Raw genomic sequence first — 17,494 nt, forward strand, 5'->3', positions numbered from 1 at the left:
TCGAACGACACATTCCATTTTATAGTTTTCGTTTCCGTTTACTGAAACACTACCAAACTTTGTTCATTTTACCTATTTTGTTTGTTTTTGCATTGTAGCGAAGTGATTGTTTGATTTATTATTTTTGAGTACGATCCGAAACGGTGAAAAAAGGAAAAGCCCCAGCGCCACACAGACTCTCACACATACACACACATACGGGAATGTACAGCATATATAGATGCTGCGACGGAAAAACTAATATTATAGTAATACTTGTTATCTACCTCACATCAATGACAGGATTAAGAGTTTCGTTTGTAAGCCTATTTTTAAGTTTTAAATTAATTAATGACCCAACTTCCTCACACCGAGACACAACCCCGAAGACCAGCAGAAAGAGAGAGGTAGAGAGACACACACAACACACAGGCTCAGTTAAGAATAGATGGTGTAATCAGCTCCACTCCCTCGGAATCCACCGAACAATGGAGAGGATATGTTGATATACAGCAGGGAAAGGGCAGGATACAAAACGGTGTAACCGAAACCAGATTCAAAAATATTGCCAGAAAGTGATCCGAAGGAGATCTAGCGGAAGTGGCGGTCTTGTTTAGGCCCTGACAGAGACCGTCCACTCGCTGGACAGCAGGAAACCCAAAATGCCCTACAATAGAAACAATAAAGTATAGAACAAATTTTATTAACGACACCTGGATCTGTATCTGTAAATCTGATTTTATTGTTGTAAGTTTGTGACATTAGGCAGCTAGCGCTTCTTTTGGATACACTTTCGCTTTTTCAGCATCTTCAAACTGACTTGGAATAAAAAACTTTAACGTAGTCATGAAAGATCCGAAATGGGATCAGGAGCGGATGCTGGATGCTTACAAATATCGCTAGAAATGGTTGCTGCGCCTCCTTTGACCGGTGAGCGGTGCTTCTTAGCCTTCTTAGCTTAGATCGGATAGTTGAGCAACACGTCCTGGCGTGCGAGCTCGAGCAGCATAGGATCATCGAAGAATTTGTTGATCGAAACGTCCTCCGAGAGACCCTTCCGGCGGCGCGTTTTGATCATGAACTCACGCGCTAGATGCGTTGCCGGTTGCGGTTCCAGTGGTCGAATGATGATGCTCTTATCGAGCGGATCGCCCGGTACGATCTGCCAGTGGTGAAAGACGGACAGGCAGAACGCCTGCCCCTGCGTGTGTGTCCGTAGATCGGTCTCGAAACCAAACGAATCGATCGCCGGTATGAATGCTTTGATGAGATAGAGCGGGGAACCCGGTACCGGTGCGTCCTGTGTCACGTGGCCACGGCGTCGCGCTAGGACTGTGTAGACCGACGAGACACAATCGGCCGGTGCCTGCACTTCCACGAACAGGTACGGTTCCATGAGCCGTGGCGTGGCCATTAGGAAGGCCGAATAAGCGACGCGTCGTGCAGTCGGAATGATTTGACCTCCGCCACGATGCAACGGTTCCGGTGCGATCACTGCATCCAGTATCTTGAACTTGACATTCCGAATCGGTTCTTCACAAAGTGGTCCTTCGCGCGTACCCCACTGGAATCCCTGCACGATCGAGTCTTTCACTGCACCGAGTAGCGTCTTGTCCACCTCGAACGGGAGCGTGTCGTCAACCAGAATGTTAGGCCCGGTATTATCCGGTCCGAACGCCCAGATCGAGCGTGCCGCCAGCAGATCCCATTGGTAGTTGACCTGAAAGAACTCGCCCAGCTTCTTCTTGTTCCAACCGATCGAAACCGTACCATTCTCGATGTCCTCCGCCAGTCCCTTCTCGAGTGGTTCCGCAATCATCGTGATTTTGTTCTTCTTGTTCGGCGTTTCGGCGAAACATTTGAGCGAAGACGTTTCCACGACGCTCTCGCAGAACGCCACGACCGGATCCGCCACCTTAATGTCGATCTCCGAGTACATTTTGCGCAGATCGTGCATCACACAGTCCAGATACAGCTCACCCGTACCCAGTATCACGTGCTCACCCGACTCCTCAACGCGCGTCGATAACAGCGGATAGGATTTGTTAACCTTGCGCAACCCATCGAGCATTTTGGGCAGTTCGGATGGGTTCACCGGTTCCACCGCGATCTTGATCACACTCTGCGTGTTAAATTTCAGCGGTCGAAAGATGAACACGTCCTCCGCCATCTGCACATCGGTGATGGTGGCCGTCTTCACGATGCACTGATCGATGCCCTCGATCAGCACCCAGTTACCAGCCGGTACGCGGTTCAACTCAATCTTGTACCGCGCCTCGTAGATCCACAATCGGCCCACCTGCAGCACCCGGCTATCTTCCTCGTCCAGCAGCGAATAATTTTCGCCCAGCACGCGAACCTCCTGGCCGGCGTGCAGTGTACCGCTCATGACGCGCCCCAGCACCTGGAAGAAGGTACAGTCCTCGGTCGGATACATCTTCGAGCTGTGCACCATCAGCTGTGCGTTCGCATCGCAGTTCAGCATGTCCTGATAGATGCCGCTTTCGCGCACACCGGTGTAGATGTGGTCGATCTTGCACTGCGCATTGTCCAGCGGTGATCGCACATGCTCGACACACATCTGCACGAATCCGCAGAAATCACCGACGAACCGATTGCAAACGGTTCGCAGCAGCGGCCGGATGTTACATTTCATTTCCTCGCTCGTCACCGGAATGTTTAGCTCGGCCAGCGTATCCGCTAGTGTCGTGTCCACATCACCGACCACTTGCGCGAACAGCTTGTACAGCGGCTCAAGCACAAACTCGACGAAGCTACGCTGTGCCGAGCTGTGTGGTGGTTTCCTTGTGAACTTGCGTCTGCAAAACAGAGAACGGAAAGCGAACATTAGCGAACCGAACAGATCGTTCCTTTACCATGGTGAGCTTACGATTTGCTGTGAAAGTACATGTCACCCCAGAGCCGTTTGGCGAACTCGTTAATGTTCACACCCTCGTACGTGTCGGCGTACAGGCGGGCGAAGGATTTCAACGTGAAGCAAATGCCGTACAGTGAGCTGGCAAAGCAAACGTTTCCGTGCACGGGCGAAACGGGTTTAACTGTCGAATCACCGTGCAGAGCCAGCAGACCATTGATCTCCTCAACAATGTGGCGCAGCTTGAAATACGCATCCTGAGGTGGCAGCTTCAGCTCGAGGATGAGCCGATCGATCTTATTGATACACACGGTCAGTGCCAACTTCTCCTGTATGGCATGCTTCAGCAACCGCTCGGTGTTAAGCGAAACTCCCTCGGCCACATCGACGAACAGCACCACGCCGTCACAGAGCCGCATCGATGCGGTTACCTCGTCGGAAAAGTTCACGTGTCCGGGCGTATCGAACACGTTAATGAGGAAGCTTTTACCCTTCACGTCCGGCAGCACGAGCGTCATCGGGGACGCCTTGATGCTAACGCCGCGCTCCTGCTCGGTGAAGAGCGTGTCCGTGTACCGCAGATTACGTTCCTCCATGTTGCGCAGCTGCGGATGGGTCTGGCGTACCAAACAATCGACAAAAGTGGTCTTGCCGTGGTGCAGATGACCGATGAGGGCAACATTCCGGATCAGCGTCGGTGTGTCCATCAGATCGGACAGGAACTCCATCTTATAGGTCGTTTCCGGTAGTTCCTGGGCTTTCAGTTGAAATTTCATCTTTTTAGCCGGTTCTATCAACGGCTTGTCCAGCGGTTGAGCGTCCTCTTCCTGCACGATCGTTTCCACCTCCTCGCCGTACACCTCAAGTGAGGTCGGATAGTAGCGCTTATCCTCGTGCAGCACTATCGCCTTGGAGCGCTTGTCCTGTTCCTCCTCCGGTTCGGGACCATCGTCCTCCAGCGGTTCGTCATCCTCCTCGTCGTCCTGCTGGTCGGCCTGACCGTACACGCTCTGGTCATCTTCCTCGTCGCTCTCCAGGTCCGGACCGATGTAGTTGCCGAACTCATCGTACGAAGCGGTATCCATCGGCCTTAGTTACGTTTAGTAATCCGTGGTATCAGCAGGAATATCAGAGGAACGCTGGTTTATGCGGAAAACGACAGAGATTTTTGGGACAAGCGAAGGATGCAAACAAAAAACAGTCGAGTTTTGGCTTGCCGGTACGCCACCTAAGCACTATAACAGGTACTATAGCCGCTGGCAAGTAGGAGTTTCTTAAAAAGCCATCTAGACTCAAGGTGTTGATAGAAAGGTGTACCTCACCAAACTCACCAACAGGGGGTCTGCTAGCAGCCTCCTGTCTATCTAAACACCTTGGTCAGACGAAATAAAAACATCGGCGACCACGCGGACGCCGGTGAAGAGGTTCTAAAGTTGGAAATTTTACCCGTAAACTCCACGTTTACACTGTTTTGTCGCTCATAAATCCTACAATTCAGCGAAATAAACATGCTGATGGCACAACAAGCGGCTCTCGTAAGTCTACCAGCCAGCAAACTAGCATCGCCGGCGCTCGTAACTTTCGTTCTTTCCGTTCGTAAAGCAGGAGCCCGAGGATGGTTCCGATGTGGAAATGGGGACAACGGTGGCGGAAGAATTCTATGCCGATTCTAACGATGATTCCAGTTTCTCAGAGTCGGACTCCGACGATGCGGTAAGTATCATTGAGCGAGACACTGTTGATCGTCTGTGTTCACCTTTTCCCGTCTTTTATCGTCCGACACAGCTTCGTGAGGCACTCCGGAACAACCAGCTCAAACCGGGACTGAATGTGATCGAAACGAAGGAATACCAGCCGATCAATGACACACCGAAGCTGAAAGCAGCGCTAGAGGCATGCGTGCTGAAGGCGCCCTGGATCGAACGTATGGATCTGGTGAACGACCTGGCCCCACTGACACCCGAGCTTGCCATCCAGATCGAGAAGCATCAGCAAAAGCGTGAGAACCAGTTCAAAGGCAACCGCAAGATCCCGTACGTCGCTCCTGAAGTGGATCCCGTGTTGAACGATTTCAAGCGCGAGATCCTGTTCCACCGCCAGGCACAGGCGGCCACCATCGAGGGTATCCAGCGGTTGCACGATCTGGGCATCGCCACGAAGCGCCCGGATGATTACTTTGCCGAGATGGCCAAATCCGACGAGCACATGCAGCGCATCCGCAAGGTGTTGCTCGACAAGCAGGAAGGTATCGCGAAGTCGGAACGTGTGCGGCAGCTGCGCGAGCAGCGACGCATCGGAAAGCTGATCCAGCGGCAGGCAACGGAAAAGCGCGAAGAAGAGCGACGCAAAACGCTCAGCGACATCAAGAAGTTCCGGAAAGGAAAGCTGTCAAATCTGGACTTCCTGGACGATGACGATGAGGGCCCGCGGGGTGATTTCCGGAAGTCTGGCAAAAAGGGCACAGGCAAGAAAAAGACCGTCAGCGGGAAGCGGAAGGCGCGCGATGCCAAGTTCGGCTTCGGTGGACGTAAGAAGGGGTCGAAGCGCAACACTAAGGAATCATCTATGCAAGACGGTCCACGCGGCAAAAAGCGTGGCGGTGGAGGTGGAGGAGCTGGTGGTGCCAAGAAACGACCCGGCAAGAATCGACGTGCCCAGTCGAAGAATCGCAAGAAGTAGGCGCATCAGGTAGAGTCTCGACTAGGAATGGTTCGTGCCTGCTACGTTAAGATCGGTTAACGGTTAAGAAAGCTACAAAAGTTTCCAACAATAAAATCCAAAACCCCTATGTTAATGGTGCAGCTTCATATCTATCCCCAAGCCGCGGGGATGAACCTTTTCAATATCTTGAACTCTGCTCAAGCGTTTGTAGAATATCTTTTCAATATAAGAACTTTTATTTTAAGGGAGGAAATGGATGTGGTGTAGATCGAGAACCACCGGGGTGGAAAACTGTGTGCCGGTACCACGAGAACGATCCTTAACTGCAGCTTAACTGTACACAGGGAGGCAGTAGGAAGGGGATGCTGTTATTGCTGCAACCACTGAGGACGCCGCCACCACTAGCCGCTGCCGTCGTCGATCGTGGATGCTGCATCCTCCGGTTATCTCAGAGAAACTTGAGACTATCGCAGTGCTGCTTGTACTCAATGTGCTGCGATTGAGGTAGGTTCAGGATGCGTCGCAACGTGTCCCGGATGCGGTTCGTGCTGACTGTGTCCGTTGCCGTTCGGTTCCACACGGACAGAACGTCCTCGGGGAACTGTGTGCACAAAACGACACCACAAATTTCCGGCCCAACCAGAAACTGTTCCCCCAGCATCGCCATACACACATTCTCCCAGGCCCGATCGATCTTGGACTTCTTCAACCGGATCACCCACTTGCCGCCACGTATATTGCCCGGATCTTCCCACATCGGTTTGATGCCATCCTGTGTACGGTACACGAAACGGTTCCTTTGGGTTAGTTCATTGTGTTTGCTGATGCCACACCAAGCGCTTGTGATGCGTCGTGATCATACCTTGAACAGGTGCAACCTTCGGAACGGTCGTAGGACGGTCGGTTTCACTAGGTGACAGTACAGGGACCACCACTGTTCAACGCTGGCACACCGTCCTACAAAATGCAACGATTTTATGTATTCCTGCAAGTAGATAGAACAGCAGATGCTCGATAACTTTCTTCGTTGACGAATAGAATTCGCGCAAATGGCGGATATGCTTACTGCGGCACGATGTGAGCCTTTCTTGCCGAACCAAAGGTAATAAGTGTGCTGTAGCTTGTGCTCTCCCGGTCCCACTTCCAGCGGGCCCAGCTTCTCCACATCGAAATCGGCTCCTTCATCACCACTATCGTCGCTGTCGCTGGCGTATGGTCGCATTCTGGAAGGTCGGGCAGGTAATCGGAGAATGGGATATGAGCAAGGACAATTCCCAGTAGGCGCTTCCGGTTCCGGTTGTGTTCAGCCTCCTTCGCCAGCAGCAGCGGCCAGGTGTAGATTTTGATCTTGACCCACCGGATACCGGACTCCGTACAGTACTTACGCGTCGTATTTAGTAGCCATGGTTCGACGATACGATAAAAAGCTGGTCTCAGTTGAACGTGAATTCTTTTGGCCGCAATGTTTTACTTGCTGGAATTATTTAAAAAAGTTACAAATTTCCCGATTTTCGCGATTCACGGATTTCTCAAAGAAGAAGAAGAAGACATTTTACGGTAAAACGATCCTTTTCTCTGTGAAACGATATACACGATAACTGGCAAGGAGTTTATACTGTACGGGTTTGGGAATTATGTTTTCGAAATCGAAAATATTCAATTTGTCCGTTATTATTAGATTTTCTTTCGCCGATTTTTCTCTCGCTCATCTTTCGTGCGAGAATGAGAGAGAGATGCTTCGGCTATCTTCGGCAAAAGTAGCCCGAGCCGAAGTGAACCCTCACACCCCCTCACAAACGAACTTCCCAAAAACGAGGTGCGCGCACGTGCGTTTTTCAAATTTCCACGTTTCCCGAGACCGTTACTAAACGGATCGACTTGAAATTTTGAACACACACACACACTTTATACTATTTGGAGCACTAAACTAAGCTAAGACAAGATTTTAACTCAATCCTAATCTAAGACAAGATTTTAACTCATTCCAAATCCATATAAAAATTATCAAACTTCAATAAACCTCAAATCGATCTCCTACGTCCGTGATCAACTTTTGAATCTGAAATCAGAAAATTAAATCGGAAAAACGGTGAACCTTACTTAAAAAAAAACAAATTTATTTCAAATGTTCTATATTTATTTATTTCAACAGATGCGGCCATTTCGAACCTCATAGAGAAACTGGTGATGGCCTAGAAGGTGATGGCCCGGCGACGGAGAAATGCAATCCCTCCTGTTGCTCTCCGGTATCTGATGATCCATTCAGCTTTGCTTGTCCTAAGAGCAATATCATGCCTTTTTTCACTGCAAGAGAGAAAAATAACCATAACGGACAGCTCACGCGGTCGCGCTCGCGAGTCCGATGATAGAACTTACGAATCGATCATTTATCTACGAAAATCAGCTACGATTGCACCTCATCATGGTAGAACCGGTTCAAAAGTATATGCTAGGTTAGTTGGGTGTTGACTGAGCCGGCGGGTGTTTGCGTGGTGTGCACATCGTATCGTTATCATGTCGCGTTATCTTTGGTGACATTTACACCGGGCGTTAGTTTTCGATTTTCGTGAAAGTGCAATTCAAAGTGCGGCTGTGAAATCGAATTACGGTAATTTATAAGCACCAAAGAGTGGCTTTAATACCTAACCTTATTCCACTAGGTGCTCTTGGTAAATTTAAGTGCTTATCATTGTTCAAATACTGTAAACTGGTGCTACGATTTAGAAGCGAAGAAACAGTTACCAAAAATTCCGTGTCGGTTCCTCTTTTCCTATTAACATTATATTTTCATTTCAATACTTCCGCCTATCTCGGCATTAGGCTTATTCCGCTATCGCCTAGAATGACTCTACAACATTCGATATGATTAACCTTCCCTTTGTGACTTTTGATAAGTAATAGGGTAACGCTGTGATGCAACAGTTGGAGGCTAAAATTGCTGTTTGCTTGATCTCTCACTTCTTTTATGAGTCGAAATATCTGTTATTATAAGTGTTATGTTGTTTACCGAAGTTTGCGAAGATGGAGCACTTTTCTAGTACCATCGGCTGTTAATCGTACAAACTGGGCACTACATACTAATCTCATACTTTCAGATTCCTAATAAACTATCCTGCAGTATTGTTCACCCTGAATGATTATTCTTACGGCGTGAAATATGGACACGCGTATCGCTATACCGGTAAAATATCGTATCGTCATTTCAAAGCATTCTGATTATACCAATAATCACTGTTTTAGGAAAAGGACGGTACACAAAACATACGCTATGAAACACTCGACCCTATTGGTAGAGAGAATCTGCGTGAAAAAATGGATGAAATCGACCCATCGAGGCTGACCGCTGACAATCTGACCGCTGAAAGACGGACTGAACTTCGAGTGATGCTGCAACTGGTTATACAAGGTATAAGAACGTTGTATAAGGATGCATCCAAACCAAATGCAATAAAACGGGCTGAAACCGTTATCGACCTGCTGAAACTATTGGAGGCGGGGCCACTGCTAAATAGCACGACAGAGAACCCAAATGATACGATACAAAATCAGAATATATTGAAAAAAATTCAAAAGGAACTAGGATTACTGCAAGAAGAGTCTATGTTTAAAGAATTAAGTAAAAAATTATTCCAGGGTGAAAAATAATTGCCACCTGTAGGACTTTTTCTAAATAAAAAATAAAATTAACTACACGAATCTTTCCGCTGATGGTTCCTTCCCATATTATCCTAACAAGAAATGAATTGCATGTATTCATTATACAATAGACGTCTATAAAAAGAAGATAGAATAATATAGATAAGCCGTAGGCAGCCCCTAAGCCTGTATGCAGCGGCTAAGCCTAAATGAATTAAACCGGGTACAAACTCTGATTCTTAAGAATTCTGATTTTCATACCCGATGTTCGCCTGTCGCGCCTTCACTATATCGATACACCGACGTACTAAAGCATCACCCATAATATTTCTATATATCTTTGAATCTTTTTTTTCGTTCTTATGCCATCTTTCATAAGAAACAATGTGCCTTGATACCAGTGATGTATCGTTGTTGGGGATAATGATGATTTGTCGTGGAGATGATTTGTCGTGGAAGTGAAACCATGCCTGAAACCTGAAAAACCGATCGTAAAAAATTTTAGTAATGAAATTTGTTCACTGTCGATTGCTTAATACTTACAATGCATCGGTTAAAAGCTCTATATTTTCAAGTCGGATCATGAAGGATATCTCTTGTTGAGAAGTGATTAAATCCGCGACCGCTCTCAATTTCTGTTAATTTAATACTTGTTTCTAAGATCTGACTCATGCTGTGGACACATTCTAAGTCAAAATGCTTACCGTGGTATCGTCGACCGCTAAACTGCTTAGAAAATTGCTGAAAGTAGTGTATACAAATAGTAGGAACAGGAGAAAAAGCAAATATCTTGCCCAGAAATCCTGCACGTTAATGTCCGCTGTATCAAACTCGCCTGTTGTAGGAATAAAAAAAAAGAATTTAAAAACCGGGAAACAGCTGAAAAAAATGACTTTATCGATTATGCTTACCAGTTGTCATTACTATGGTTTTAAGGAAAGCAATTGGATACGTTTGAAATGTGTTTAGTGGATTATCTTCCTCTTTATCCTTGATATCAACATTTTTGTTAGCTTTAAACAAAATGTGAAAGCTGATGGTCCATACTACCAGCAAAGGCGAAAATGGTAGCAAACATTTGCAAAAGCTGATCAAAATCGTTTTCATCATAATAAGGTTACTTGAGCAAGATACCCATGGGAATTTGACTAACACGAATGTAGCCTCGATGCCTAATGATAGCAACCCAATGACCGAAGCCACTCGTTGCGCATCTATAGTATCGTCAGTCATATATTTTACTCCAAAACTAATTAACAAAACAAATTGAATAAACTTCATTGCAACTTGCGAGAAATCTTTGTACCAAACGTGTGCATTTGATGTTTTAATGTCGATCCAAAAGCAACTGAAGAAACGTAGCATCAAGTAAACTGTAGTCATGAATGTTGCGGGGTGGTTGTTATCAAGCGTAACCATTAAAGTGACTAATCCTATGAAATGGACAAAATGATACACAAAGTAAAGCATTCTAAAATGCCGAAGATGGTATCTTTTCAGCGATATTATGCTGGCTATGACTGGATGTTCAATAATACTATTACTGGGCAATCTTTCAGCTAACTGCACCAAAGGATATAGATCGCTTTCTTTCAGATTAATTCGATCGTCTTCTTTTGCATTGAAATTGGACAAATCAATTGTCAATTGGAATTTTTTATCGTGCACGCTGAACCCGAGATTCAAATTGCCTTGCACACATGAATCCAAATGCTTCTCCAATAGGCCAAGATCGATATCACAAATCGGAGAGCGTCCCTGAGAATCCTTTGCCCCCAGATAAGCTCCCTTTGCTAATAATTTCAGTTGAGCGTCCTCATTTCTGCGTGATACAGCATAGAATAGTGGTGTTCGCTTTGTCGCTTCATCTGGTTCTTCGATACTTTCGGGAAACATTTTTAAAATTTCCTCAAAGGAAACGAACGGTGAGTCTTCCTTATTTAACAATGTGTTTTTCAACATCCTTGGAAGCGGTGCGATCATGTCAGGTTTCTTGGTCAAAATTAATTCCAAAAGTGCTCTGTTCTTTAATCTGCAGCATAGGTTCAGCGTATTATAAAACAGTTTTGACTTCATTTTTCCACGCATGAACGTAAGCAAATATTCGATACACAGTACTTTGTCATGCTCCACTGCCATGAAAACTAACTGGTCAATTTCATCTGATTCCATCTCATTAATTGATTTCTGGTTTTGTTGACAATATTCTTTGAACCAGGTCTCTTCCTCGTTGAGCAATGAGTTTTTGAAGAGAATGAACCCAGATTTATAGTTAACTTTGAATTCGCAACCTGGAAATTTTTCATCTATAATTTGTTTAAGTTCCGAATCATTGTAGTCATAGCCATGTTTTACCAAGATTTCCCTTTTTTTATCCTGCCATCCATTGCCGTTCATCAAAAGTTGTAGCGCTGGAATACCTTTCCGGCAGGAAGCGTGTATATTCGCTCCGTTTAGCAGCAATTGGTCAATGCACTGAAACACGTTTTTAATTTGTTGCTCTAAGCCCGTTTGTAATTCCAATATCATCCCATTCAGCACACTCATATCATTTTTTGCACGTTTTCCTTTATGGCCTTTTTCAAAGCGACTTATTACTTTCAAAATCGCCGTATCCAAAATATGGAGCTCGGGAAAATCTTCATCACATTTTTTAAGGTCATTTATAACTTGCTCTGAGGTCATTTTTGAAGACTCATAATGAGAAAGGTTTTCGTGGTGTTTCTGAAGCCTTTCTATAATTTCACATAAAAGAAATAGTGCTGTGCGATCTTCGAAGAATTGATCAATACGGATTGGTTTGTTTAAAGCCAACAGAGCTTGTATGTTCCTCTCGTCGTAAGAAAGCGCAGCATAATGTATTGGACATTTTTCTTCTACCGGGTGCATCTGAAATGATAGCAAAAATATAGTTGCACCCATGCACTCGTGTTCCAATTTTGCTTAATCTAATTCTATTTAAAAATATCTGTTGGAGTCCATACTAAATATTCACTATCTTCAGTTTTTTTTGCAGTATGACTAACAGGAACTAAATTGTCTATGATATTTTTGATCATTGCTTAGGAAAATAAAATCTATTAATTGCGCAATTATAAGTACTGTGCCGGAATTGATGGGATTTTATGGACCGTGACCAATTGCTTGCACATTTTTGTGTTCGAGTAAATCATGTTTAATTAAAATATATTATGCTTAATACAAAATCAATTGGAAGGTGGTGTCTCATTTACAACCATCATTTGGTTGGCATTAACCATTTCGATCATCAATATACTAAATCTATCATCAATCCCAGCGACATAGAGCGAGAGGCAATTCCATAAATCAACATGTTCAACACAATCATCCAGACCGCAAATTGCTAAGCATTTTATACACATACAGTTTTAATCTAAAGAAAGATAAAGAAGATTGGTAAATTTATTACACCTTCGGCGTTTGTGTTAGAATTTGTGATAACTACAGTTTATGTTATGTAGCAGAAAACCCATTTACTTTGACTCCGCCTTATGCACGATGCCTTAGCTTGATGGAGAAATAAGGTATACACAATACATTTATATTTGTGCACGTTTACGCAATCTTGATAAAAAAAAACACTCCATAATTGGAAAGAGATTATCCAAAGTGGTCCAAATGACGAAATTAATTATAAATGGCAAAACGTCCATAAAATAGATTGGGACATTCTTAAGACTTTGATATTTAACTTTACGGAACTATATTAGCTAGCACTACAATGACAGCATTACACTACAACTCCATAATGTTTAATACAAACCTGAGTTATATCAAGTTGATGCTCGTCCTTTCCGCATTCCCTAATGAACTCTGCACATCCACTTGTTTTACAAGCCAATTCGAAAACCGTATATCCATCGTCGGGATCGGGATATCTCAGATTCACATCACAATATTGTAGTACCTTCTTAAATGTATTTAAGTCTTTACCGAGGCTGTTACGCAATTTATCCTGATTATTTGCCTCGCGTCTATATGGGAGTAGAGGGTTTTTAATTTTATCGGAGAGCATCTCTTAAACACTTCTGACAGTAGAATATGGACAAACAAAAGTCAAATATTTTATTGCTGCAAAGAAGTTATCGACCTAGCACGAGTACGAGTTGGTACCTAATGACTGATTTGGATCCATTTTTCAATCCTTGTACCAGGTTTTCGAGAAAATTGCAACATCATTATCGTGTTTACTTATCATTTCTTCGACAATGACGAGTAATCTTTAATGATAAAGGAAACGAAATCGTCGTCTACTATTCACAGTAAGATTAATCATCTGTGAAAGAAAAAATACCACACAAATATAGTGCTAAATAGCACCAAACATCATTTTTGTACATCAATTCCATTTGCTACCGATATTTGCTCTTGCTTATAAATTTCGACAGCCGAAAAACTCAGAAATTCTGTACTTTGAATTGAAATGATCACACAAACTGAGTGTAAAAAGACCGAACGAATGGATGTGAAAATTATCTTTACAAATTTGGCCATCTAGCATATGGCGTTTAGTTCGCAAAATGCCAGCTTTGGTAAGAGTCGTTGAATAATAATGTCTAAATTTCCAGCTACTAAATTATACTAATGATGGATTTATTTGTAAGGAAGTGCAATGAACTGTCTGCTTCAAAGCCACGAATGGTCCTCTCATGCAACAGGTTGAATGTTGAATGAAGTAGAGAGGATCCTTTCTATAGTAGTTCAGAATTTTGGGTTCAATAAACATGCTTGTTCATTTTTGTTTGTTATAAGATTGTGCCAATTTCAAATTGTCTTAGACCAAGATAACGAGCACAGTTCAATTTATGCGACCAATTATACTTCATAGAAATATACATAACGGACATGATGGGCGTTTTAAAGAAATCTAAATTTCCTTTTTGAATGATGATTTTCATACTAATAATGAAAGCAACATATTCTACCCATTTTTTACAAAACCTTGCTGGACACTCGTTCAACTCGGGCAATAGCAGATAGATTGCGGCCAAACGAATACACAGGCATTTTTAATCAAAAGCTAGATTAAAAACACGGATACACTGACTAAAATTTCAGAGGTGGAGTTGATTTATGTATTACTACGAATTTCTTTGACTCCGCCTTATTCGTCACGTTATCAGACAAAATGGAGTAACTTCAGTTTACCTATAAAATCTTTACGCAATTATGAATTTCTTCACATTCGTGTGGCACAATTTAGGTAGATTGCAAATTCATTAAAACTTAGTATAATACAAACTGCATGTCGGAAATAGGACTGTAAATCTTCTAGTTGCTTTTCTCCGGAAACGGTTGTAGAAGATAGCAGCATCTTCTGCTAAGTAAGTGATTTCGCGTACCGGTCCCATGATAAAAATTCACAAAATCTAGCGGAAAGTTGAACAAACTAAATTTGTCAAATTGTATTTTATGCACCATCTAAGCCAACCACGTCGACACAGGTGTACAACTTAGGACTAAATGACTACGTGTGGAATACGTTTGATGACTACACATACGATACTATTATGTACCACGTATATGATTGATTTGGTCAGTAACATATAAGTAATCACTCTGTGAGACCGAAAAAGAACACGATACAGGGTTAACCGAAAAGTTGTGGTTGGTTGCAAAAAATATATAAAAATTATGATATTAATATGGTTGGCTTAGCTTAAGAGACATTTTTCCGTTCTATGAAAATGCTTTTCCCTTGATAAAGATCTTCCACTGTGTTGTAAATACACGAGTCCTTCGCGTCTGTTTCAGCAGTGGAAGTAACTTTTTGTTTCGGACAATTTGAACTGCATGCCAAGATCGTCCTTATTCTGACTATTTTCAGAGCCAATAGGAGCGGAAAAATTCAATTTTAACTTTTCGGAAAACCCTGTATCAAGGTACCTTAACTGTTTACATTTCCCAGAAGATAGTAAATAAGTCCCACTTGCTTATTTGCTCTTTCAAGATCTGCAACGAATAATTCTCACGATCATGCCATACTTGCCTTATGATTAGAACATGGTATCAAGGCTTATATACTGTACCACGAAAATAGTTGTTAACAAGATTTAACGCAACATTTGAACTAACCTTATCATTCCTTATCGTTTTAGGCAGAACCTTCATCGTTTCATAAGAGCGGGTTCCTTGACCTCTCGCAGACACATTCTGTCTTTAGATCCAAGGTTGATCCGATGAACAGGCCTGCCGTAACTCTGAAAGTAAGAATTGAGTATTCCGACCGATTGTAGAAATTTTTGAGCAGAAGCTGCTTTCTTTTACTTTTTTAGTTACGGAAAGTGCACCAAATACTACAATTCAAATCTCATTTAACGATTGATCGGACATCTTGAGATCAATATCAAAGCGTGAGAGCGATATCAGACATTGATCCAGTTCAGTTTGAGTTTGTGGGTTTGTTTATTTCATTTGATATTCCTGATTCAATTTCAATATGAAAATCGTTTCATCGATACCAATTTCCGCACTGTACAGGCTCTTGACACGCAGTTTCACCTTCTTCAGGATCTCCTGCTCAGGCGGTGTGAGGGTTTCGAGAATTTCGTTGATATACGCCTCCGATTCACCCCGCTCCTTCATCGTCTCCACGATACTGTCTAACCGCTGACTCTTTTCAATCAGCCGCTTATTGACGGCCTTATCGTGTGTTGAGCGAGTGATGGAGTTGTAGAGCGCCTTGTAACAGCTTTCCAGTAGCATCGACAGGATCTGCCGCTGGTTGACGTAAAACAGAAAAAACGATTTGGGTGCTCCCGCGCTTCCACCGCCAGGTTTGCGGATCGTTTGAATGAGCAGAAAATTTTCCTCCATCAACTTGTAGGTCAACTGCTTCGCCTCCTTGGCGGGTACCATGGCTTCTTTCTGTATCTCTTCCTGTTCGATGAAGCGCTTCATGCGGATGACGCGAAAAATTCGGGCCGCCTTTGATCCATACTTCTCGACGATGATGTTCTCAATGCAGGACCACGTGAGCTGTTCGAAGATTTTCTTTGCATTCACCGTAAATTGACCGCCGCCCTTGTTGTCGTACTTGGAGATGAACTCATTCGATTCTAGCACGGTCATGTATTGATCCAGAAAGCGCAGCATTTCGACGTTTTGGGATTTTTTCTCGCATCGTTGCCGCAGATCGACCAACGCGATCGGGTTCGAAACCGCTTCCCAGGGTTTCGTCCGTTCGAACATGAGCTCCAGCAGATACTTCATACACTCGCTCGCATTTGCATCGATCATCCGTTCCACTGCTCCCGTTACGATGCCGTCACGGAAATCGAGATGAAACTGTTCCACGTTCACCAGCCAATTGATACCCTCGTCCGGGACTCGTGTACTTTTGCCTTCGTGCAGCTCGTTCAGATCCCGCAGTTCTAGTTCGGGCACGCAAAATAAGTTTGCATCATCGTAGGACAGCTCCGTTAGCTCACCGTCTCGTGACTTCAAATTAGGGGCACGAATCACGTACCGATCTTGCGCAAGGGCGCCGAATTTTTCGCGTAACATCGCTAGCGTGTTCCGGTCCTTGACGTCAATGTTTGCAAACGATTTCAGGATAATGTACGATGCTGTTTGTGATCCAGCGCGTATCAGCTCTTCCATCAGCGCGGCCGATTCGTGGCCATACTTTGTCTGTATCAAGTGCACGTACCTTGGATAACGCAGGATCATCAGCACACGGTCATGCAACAGCTGGTACTCGTACCCCGTCTGGGCCTTGTTCAGCACAAAGGTGGCCAATCCGAACTTGAGCAAGATGGCCAACGACTTGGACACCTAAAATACCCCGGGTATATGAAACCTGATCATTCCAGGAAGCGTTTCCCCGGGAGGGTTCCGAAACTTACCTCCGGTTTGGTTAAACCCGTCGACCGTATTATCTGACTCAAGGGTTTAGCGATGGAGGCGAACAAGTCATCCGCTACCGTCCGCACAACTTCGCCATAGTGTTGCTCGATGATCCGGGAGCATAACTTCCCGAGCTGGATCGACATCTCGTTACCGAGGATCCTCTTTTTAAAGATTTAATCTTGCTTGCCACGGTTGCCGGTCTTTCTTCTTCTTCTATTTCAGTGAGGATTTACCCCAGTACGGCTCATGAATTCAGCTTCCTTGACCTTTTACTATCTTAAGGACCGGCTTGCCGTGATTTCTGGAAGGAGAATTCAAATGTTAGTGCAACAGCTCCTTGCAAAATCACGAACCTACAAACTTGCCGGTTTCCGAGGTTTTCCCCCGTTTTCCACAGTCACGGCACTTTTCCTACTGGAACGACTGCAGCGACTCGAACGGCAATTGAAATGGTTCTAATTTGCTCCGAAA

The 17,494-nt window shown here is 44.2% G+C and overlaps 5 protein-coding genes across 8 annotated transcripts in view; 2 read left to right on the plus strand and 3 right to left on the minus strand.

Annotated features, from left to right (window-relative positions):
- The window catches only part of LOC125949106 (uncharacterized), a 317,531-nt gene that overhangs the window by 30,152 nt on the left and 269,885 nt on the right, over positions 1–17,494 (plus strand). For 2 of the 3 annotated variants that reach the window (XR_007468648.1, XM_049675808.1), the window contains one exon: positions 1–696. This exon is cut by the window's left edge. The gene's annotated coding sequence lies outside the window, so the exon portion shown is untranslated. Of the gene's footprint in view, positions 697–17,494 lie in introns of those variants that run through there. The other variant, XR_007468649.1, reaches the window with a different exon arrangement.
- On the minus strand, positions 850–4,059 carry LOC125949119 (116 kDa U5 small nuclear ribonucleoprotein component). The gene is made up of 2 exons (XM_049675843.1): positions 2,870–4,059; positions 850–2,798 (listed from the first exon to the last, which is right to left on the minus strand). The coding sequence occupies exons 1-2, from the start codon at positions 3,937–3,939 to the stop codon at positions 938–940; spliced, it is 2,931 nt and encodes a 976-aa protein (XP_049531800.1). The 5' UTR covers positions 3,940–4,059; the 3' UTR covers positions 850–937.
- Positions 4,241–5,650, plus strand: LOC125949162 (probable rRNA-processing protein EBP2 homolog). 2 transcript variants are annotated; one of them, XM_049675921.1, is made up of 3 exons: positions 4,241–4,389; positions 4,457–4,567; positions 4,640–5,650. In XM_049675921.1, the coding sequence occupies exons 1-3, from the start codon at positions 4,363–4,365 to the stop codon at positions 5,531–5,533; spliced, it is 1,032 nt and encodes a 343-aa protein (XP_049531878.1). In that variant the 5' UTR covers positions 4,241–4,362; the 3' UTR covers positions 5,534–5,650. The 2 variants fall into 2 exon arrangements, with proteins under 2 accessions (XP_049531878.1, XP_049531879.1); XM_049675922.1 differs by having other exon boundaries at positions 4,460–4,567.
- Positions 5,726–7,043, minus strand: LOC125949175 (eukaryotic translation initiation factor 4E type 2). Its single transcript, XM_049675941.1, has 4 exons — positions 6,901–7,043; positions 6,582–6,738; positions 6,378–6,500; positions 5,726–6,287 (listed from the first exon to the last, which is right to left on the minus strand). Exons 1-4 carry the CDS (start codon positions 6,918–6,920, stop codon positions 5,964–5,966), a joined length of 624 nt encoding a protein of 207 aa, XP_049531898.1. The 5' UTR covers positions 6,921–7,043; the 3' UTR covers positions 5,726–5,963.
- LOC125949145 (DNA-directed RNA polymerase III subunit RPC3) lies at positions 15,568–17,319 on the minus strand. The gene is made up of 2 exons (XM_049675896.1): positions 17,020–17,319; positions 15,568–16,948 (listed from the first exon to the last, which is right to left on the minus strand). Exons 1-2 carry the CDS (start codon positions 17,164–17,166, stop codon positions 15,578–15,580), a joined length of 1,518 nt encoding a protein of 505 aa, XP_049531853.1. The 5' UTR covers positions 17,167–17,319; the 3' UTR covers positions 15,568–15,577.

This window comes from Anopheles darlingi, chromosome 2 (genome assembly GCF_943734745.1).
Source record: "Anopheles darlingi chromosome 2, idAnoDarlMG_H_01, whole genome shotgun sequence".
Lineage (NCBI taxonomy): Eukaryota > Metazoa > Arthropoda > Insecta > Diptera > Culicidae > Anopheles > Anopheles darlingi.

Excerpts from the sequence above, each read along its gene's own strand:
- LOC125949119 (XM_049675843.1), bottom strand. The coding sequence starts at position 3,939 with ATGGATACCGCTTCGTACGATGAGTTCGGCAACTACATCGGTCCGGAC. Across the intron at positions 2,799-2,869 it reads ATGTACTTTCACAGCAAATC|ACGCAAGTTCACAAGGAAAC; the intron begins GTAAGCTCACCA and ends TCTGTTTTGCAG.
- LOC125949162 (XM_049675921.1), top strand. The coding sequence starts at position 4,363 with ATGCTGATGGCACAACAAGCGGCTCTC. Across the intron at positions 4,390-4,456 it reads TGGCACAACAAGCGGCTCTC|CAGGAGCCCGAGGATGGTTC; the intron begins GTAAGTCTACCA and ends CCGTTCGTAAAG. Across the intron at positions 4,568-4,639 it reads AGTCGGACTCCGACGATGCG|CTTCGTGAGGCACTCCGGAA; the intron begins GTAAGTATCATT and ends CGTCCGACACAG.
- LOC125949175 (XM_049675941.1), bottom strand. The coding sequence starts at position 6,920 with ATGGCTACTAAATACGACGC. Across the intron at positions 6,501-6,581 it reads AAGGCTCACATCGTGCCGCA|GAATACATAAAATCGTTGCA; the intron begins GTAAGCATATCC and ends ATCTACTTGCAG. Across the intron at positions 6,288-6,377 it reads GAAGGTTGCACCTGTTCAAG|GATGGCATCAAACCGATGTG; the intron begins GTATGATCACGA and ends TACCGTACACAG.
- LOC125949145 (XM_049675896.1), bottom strand. The coding sequence starts at position 17,166 with ATGTCGATCCAGCTCGGGAAGTTATGCTCCCGGATCATCGAGCAACAC. Across the intron at positions 16,949-17,019 it reads CGGGTTTAACCAAACCGGAG|GTGTCCAAGTCGTTGGCCAT; the intron begins GTAAGTTTCGGA and ends GGGGTATTTTAG.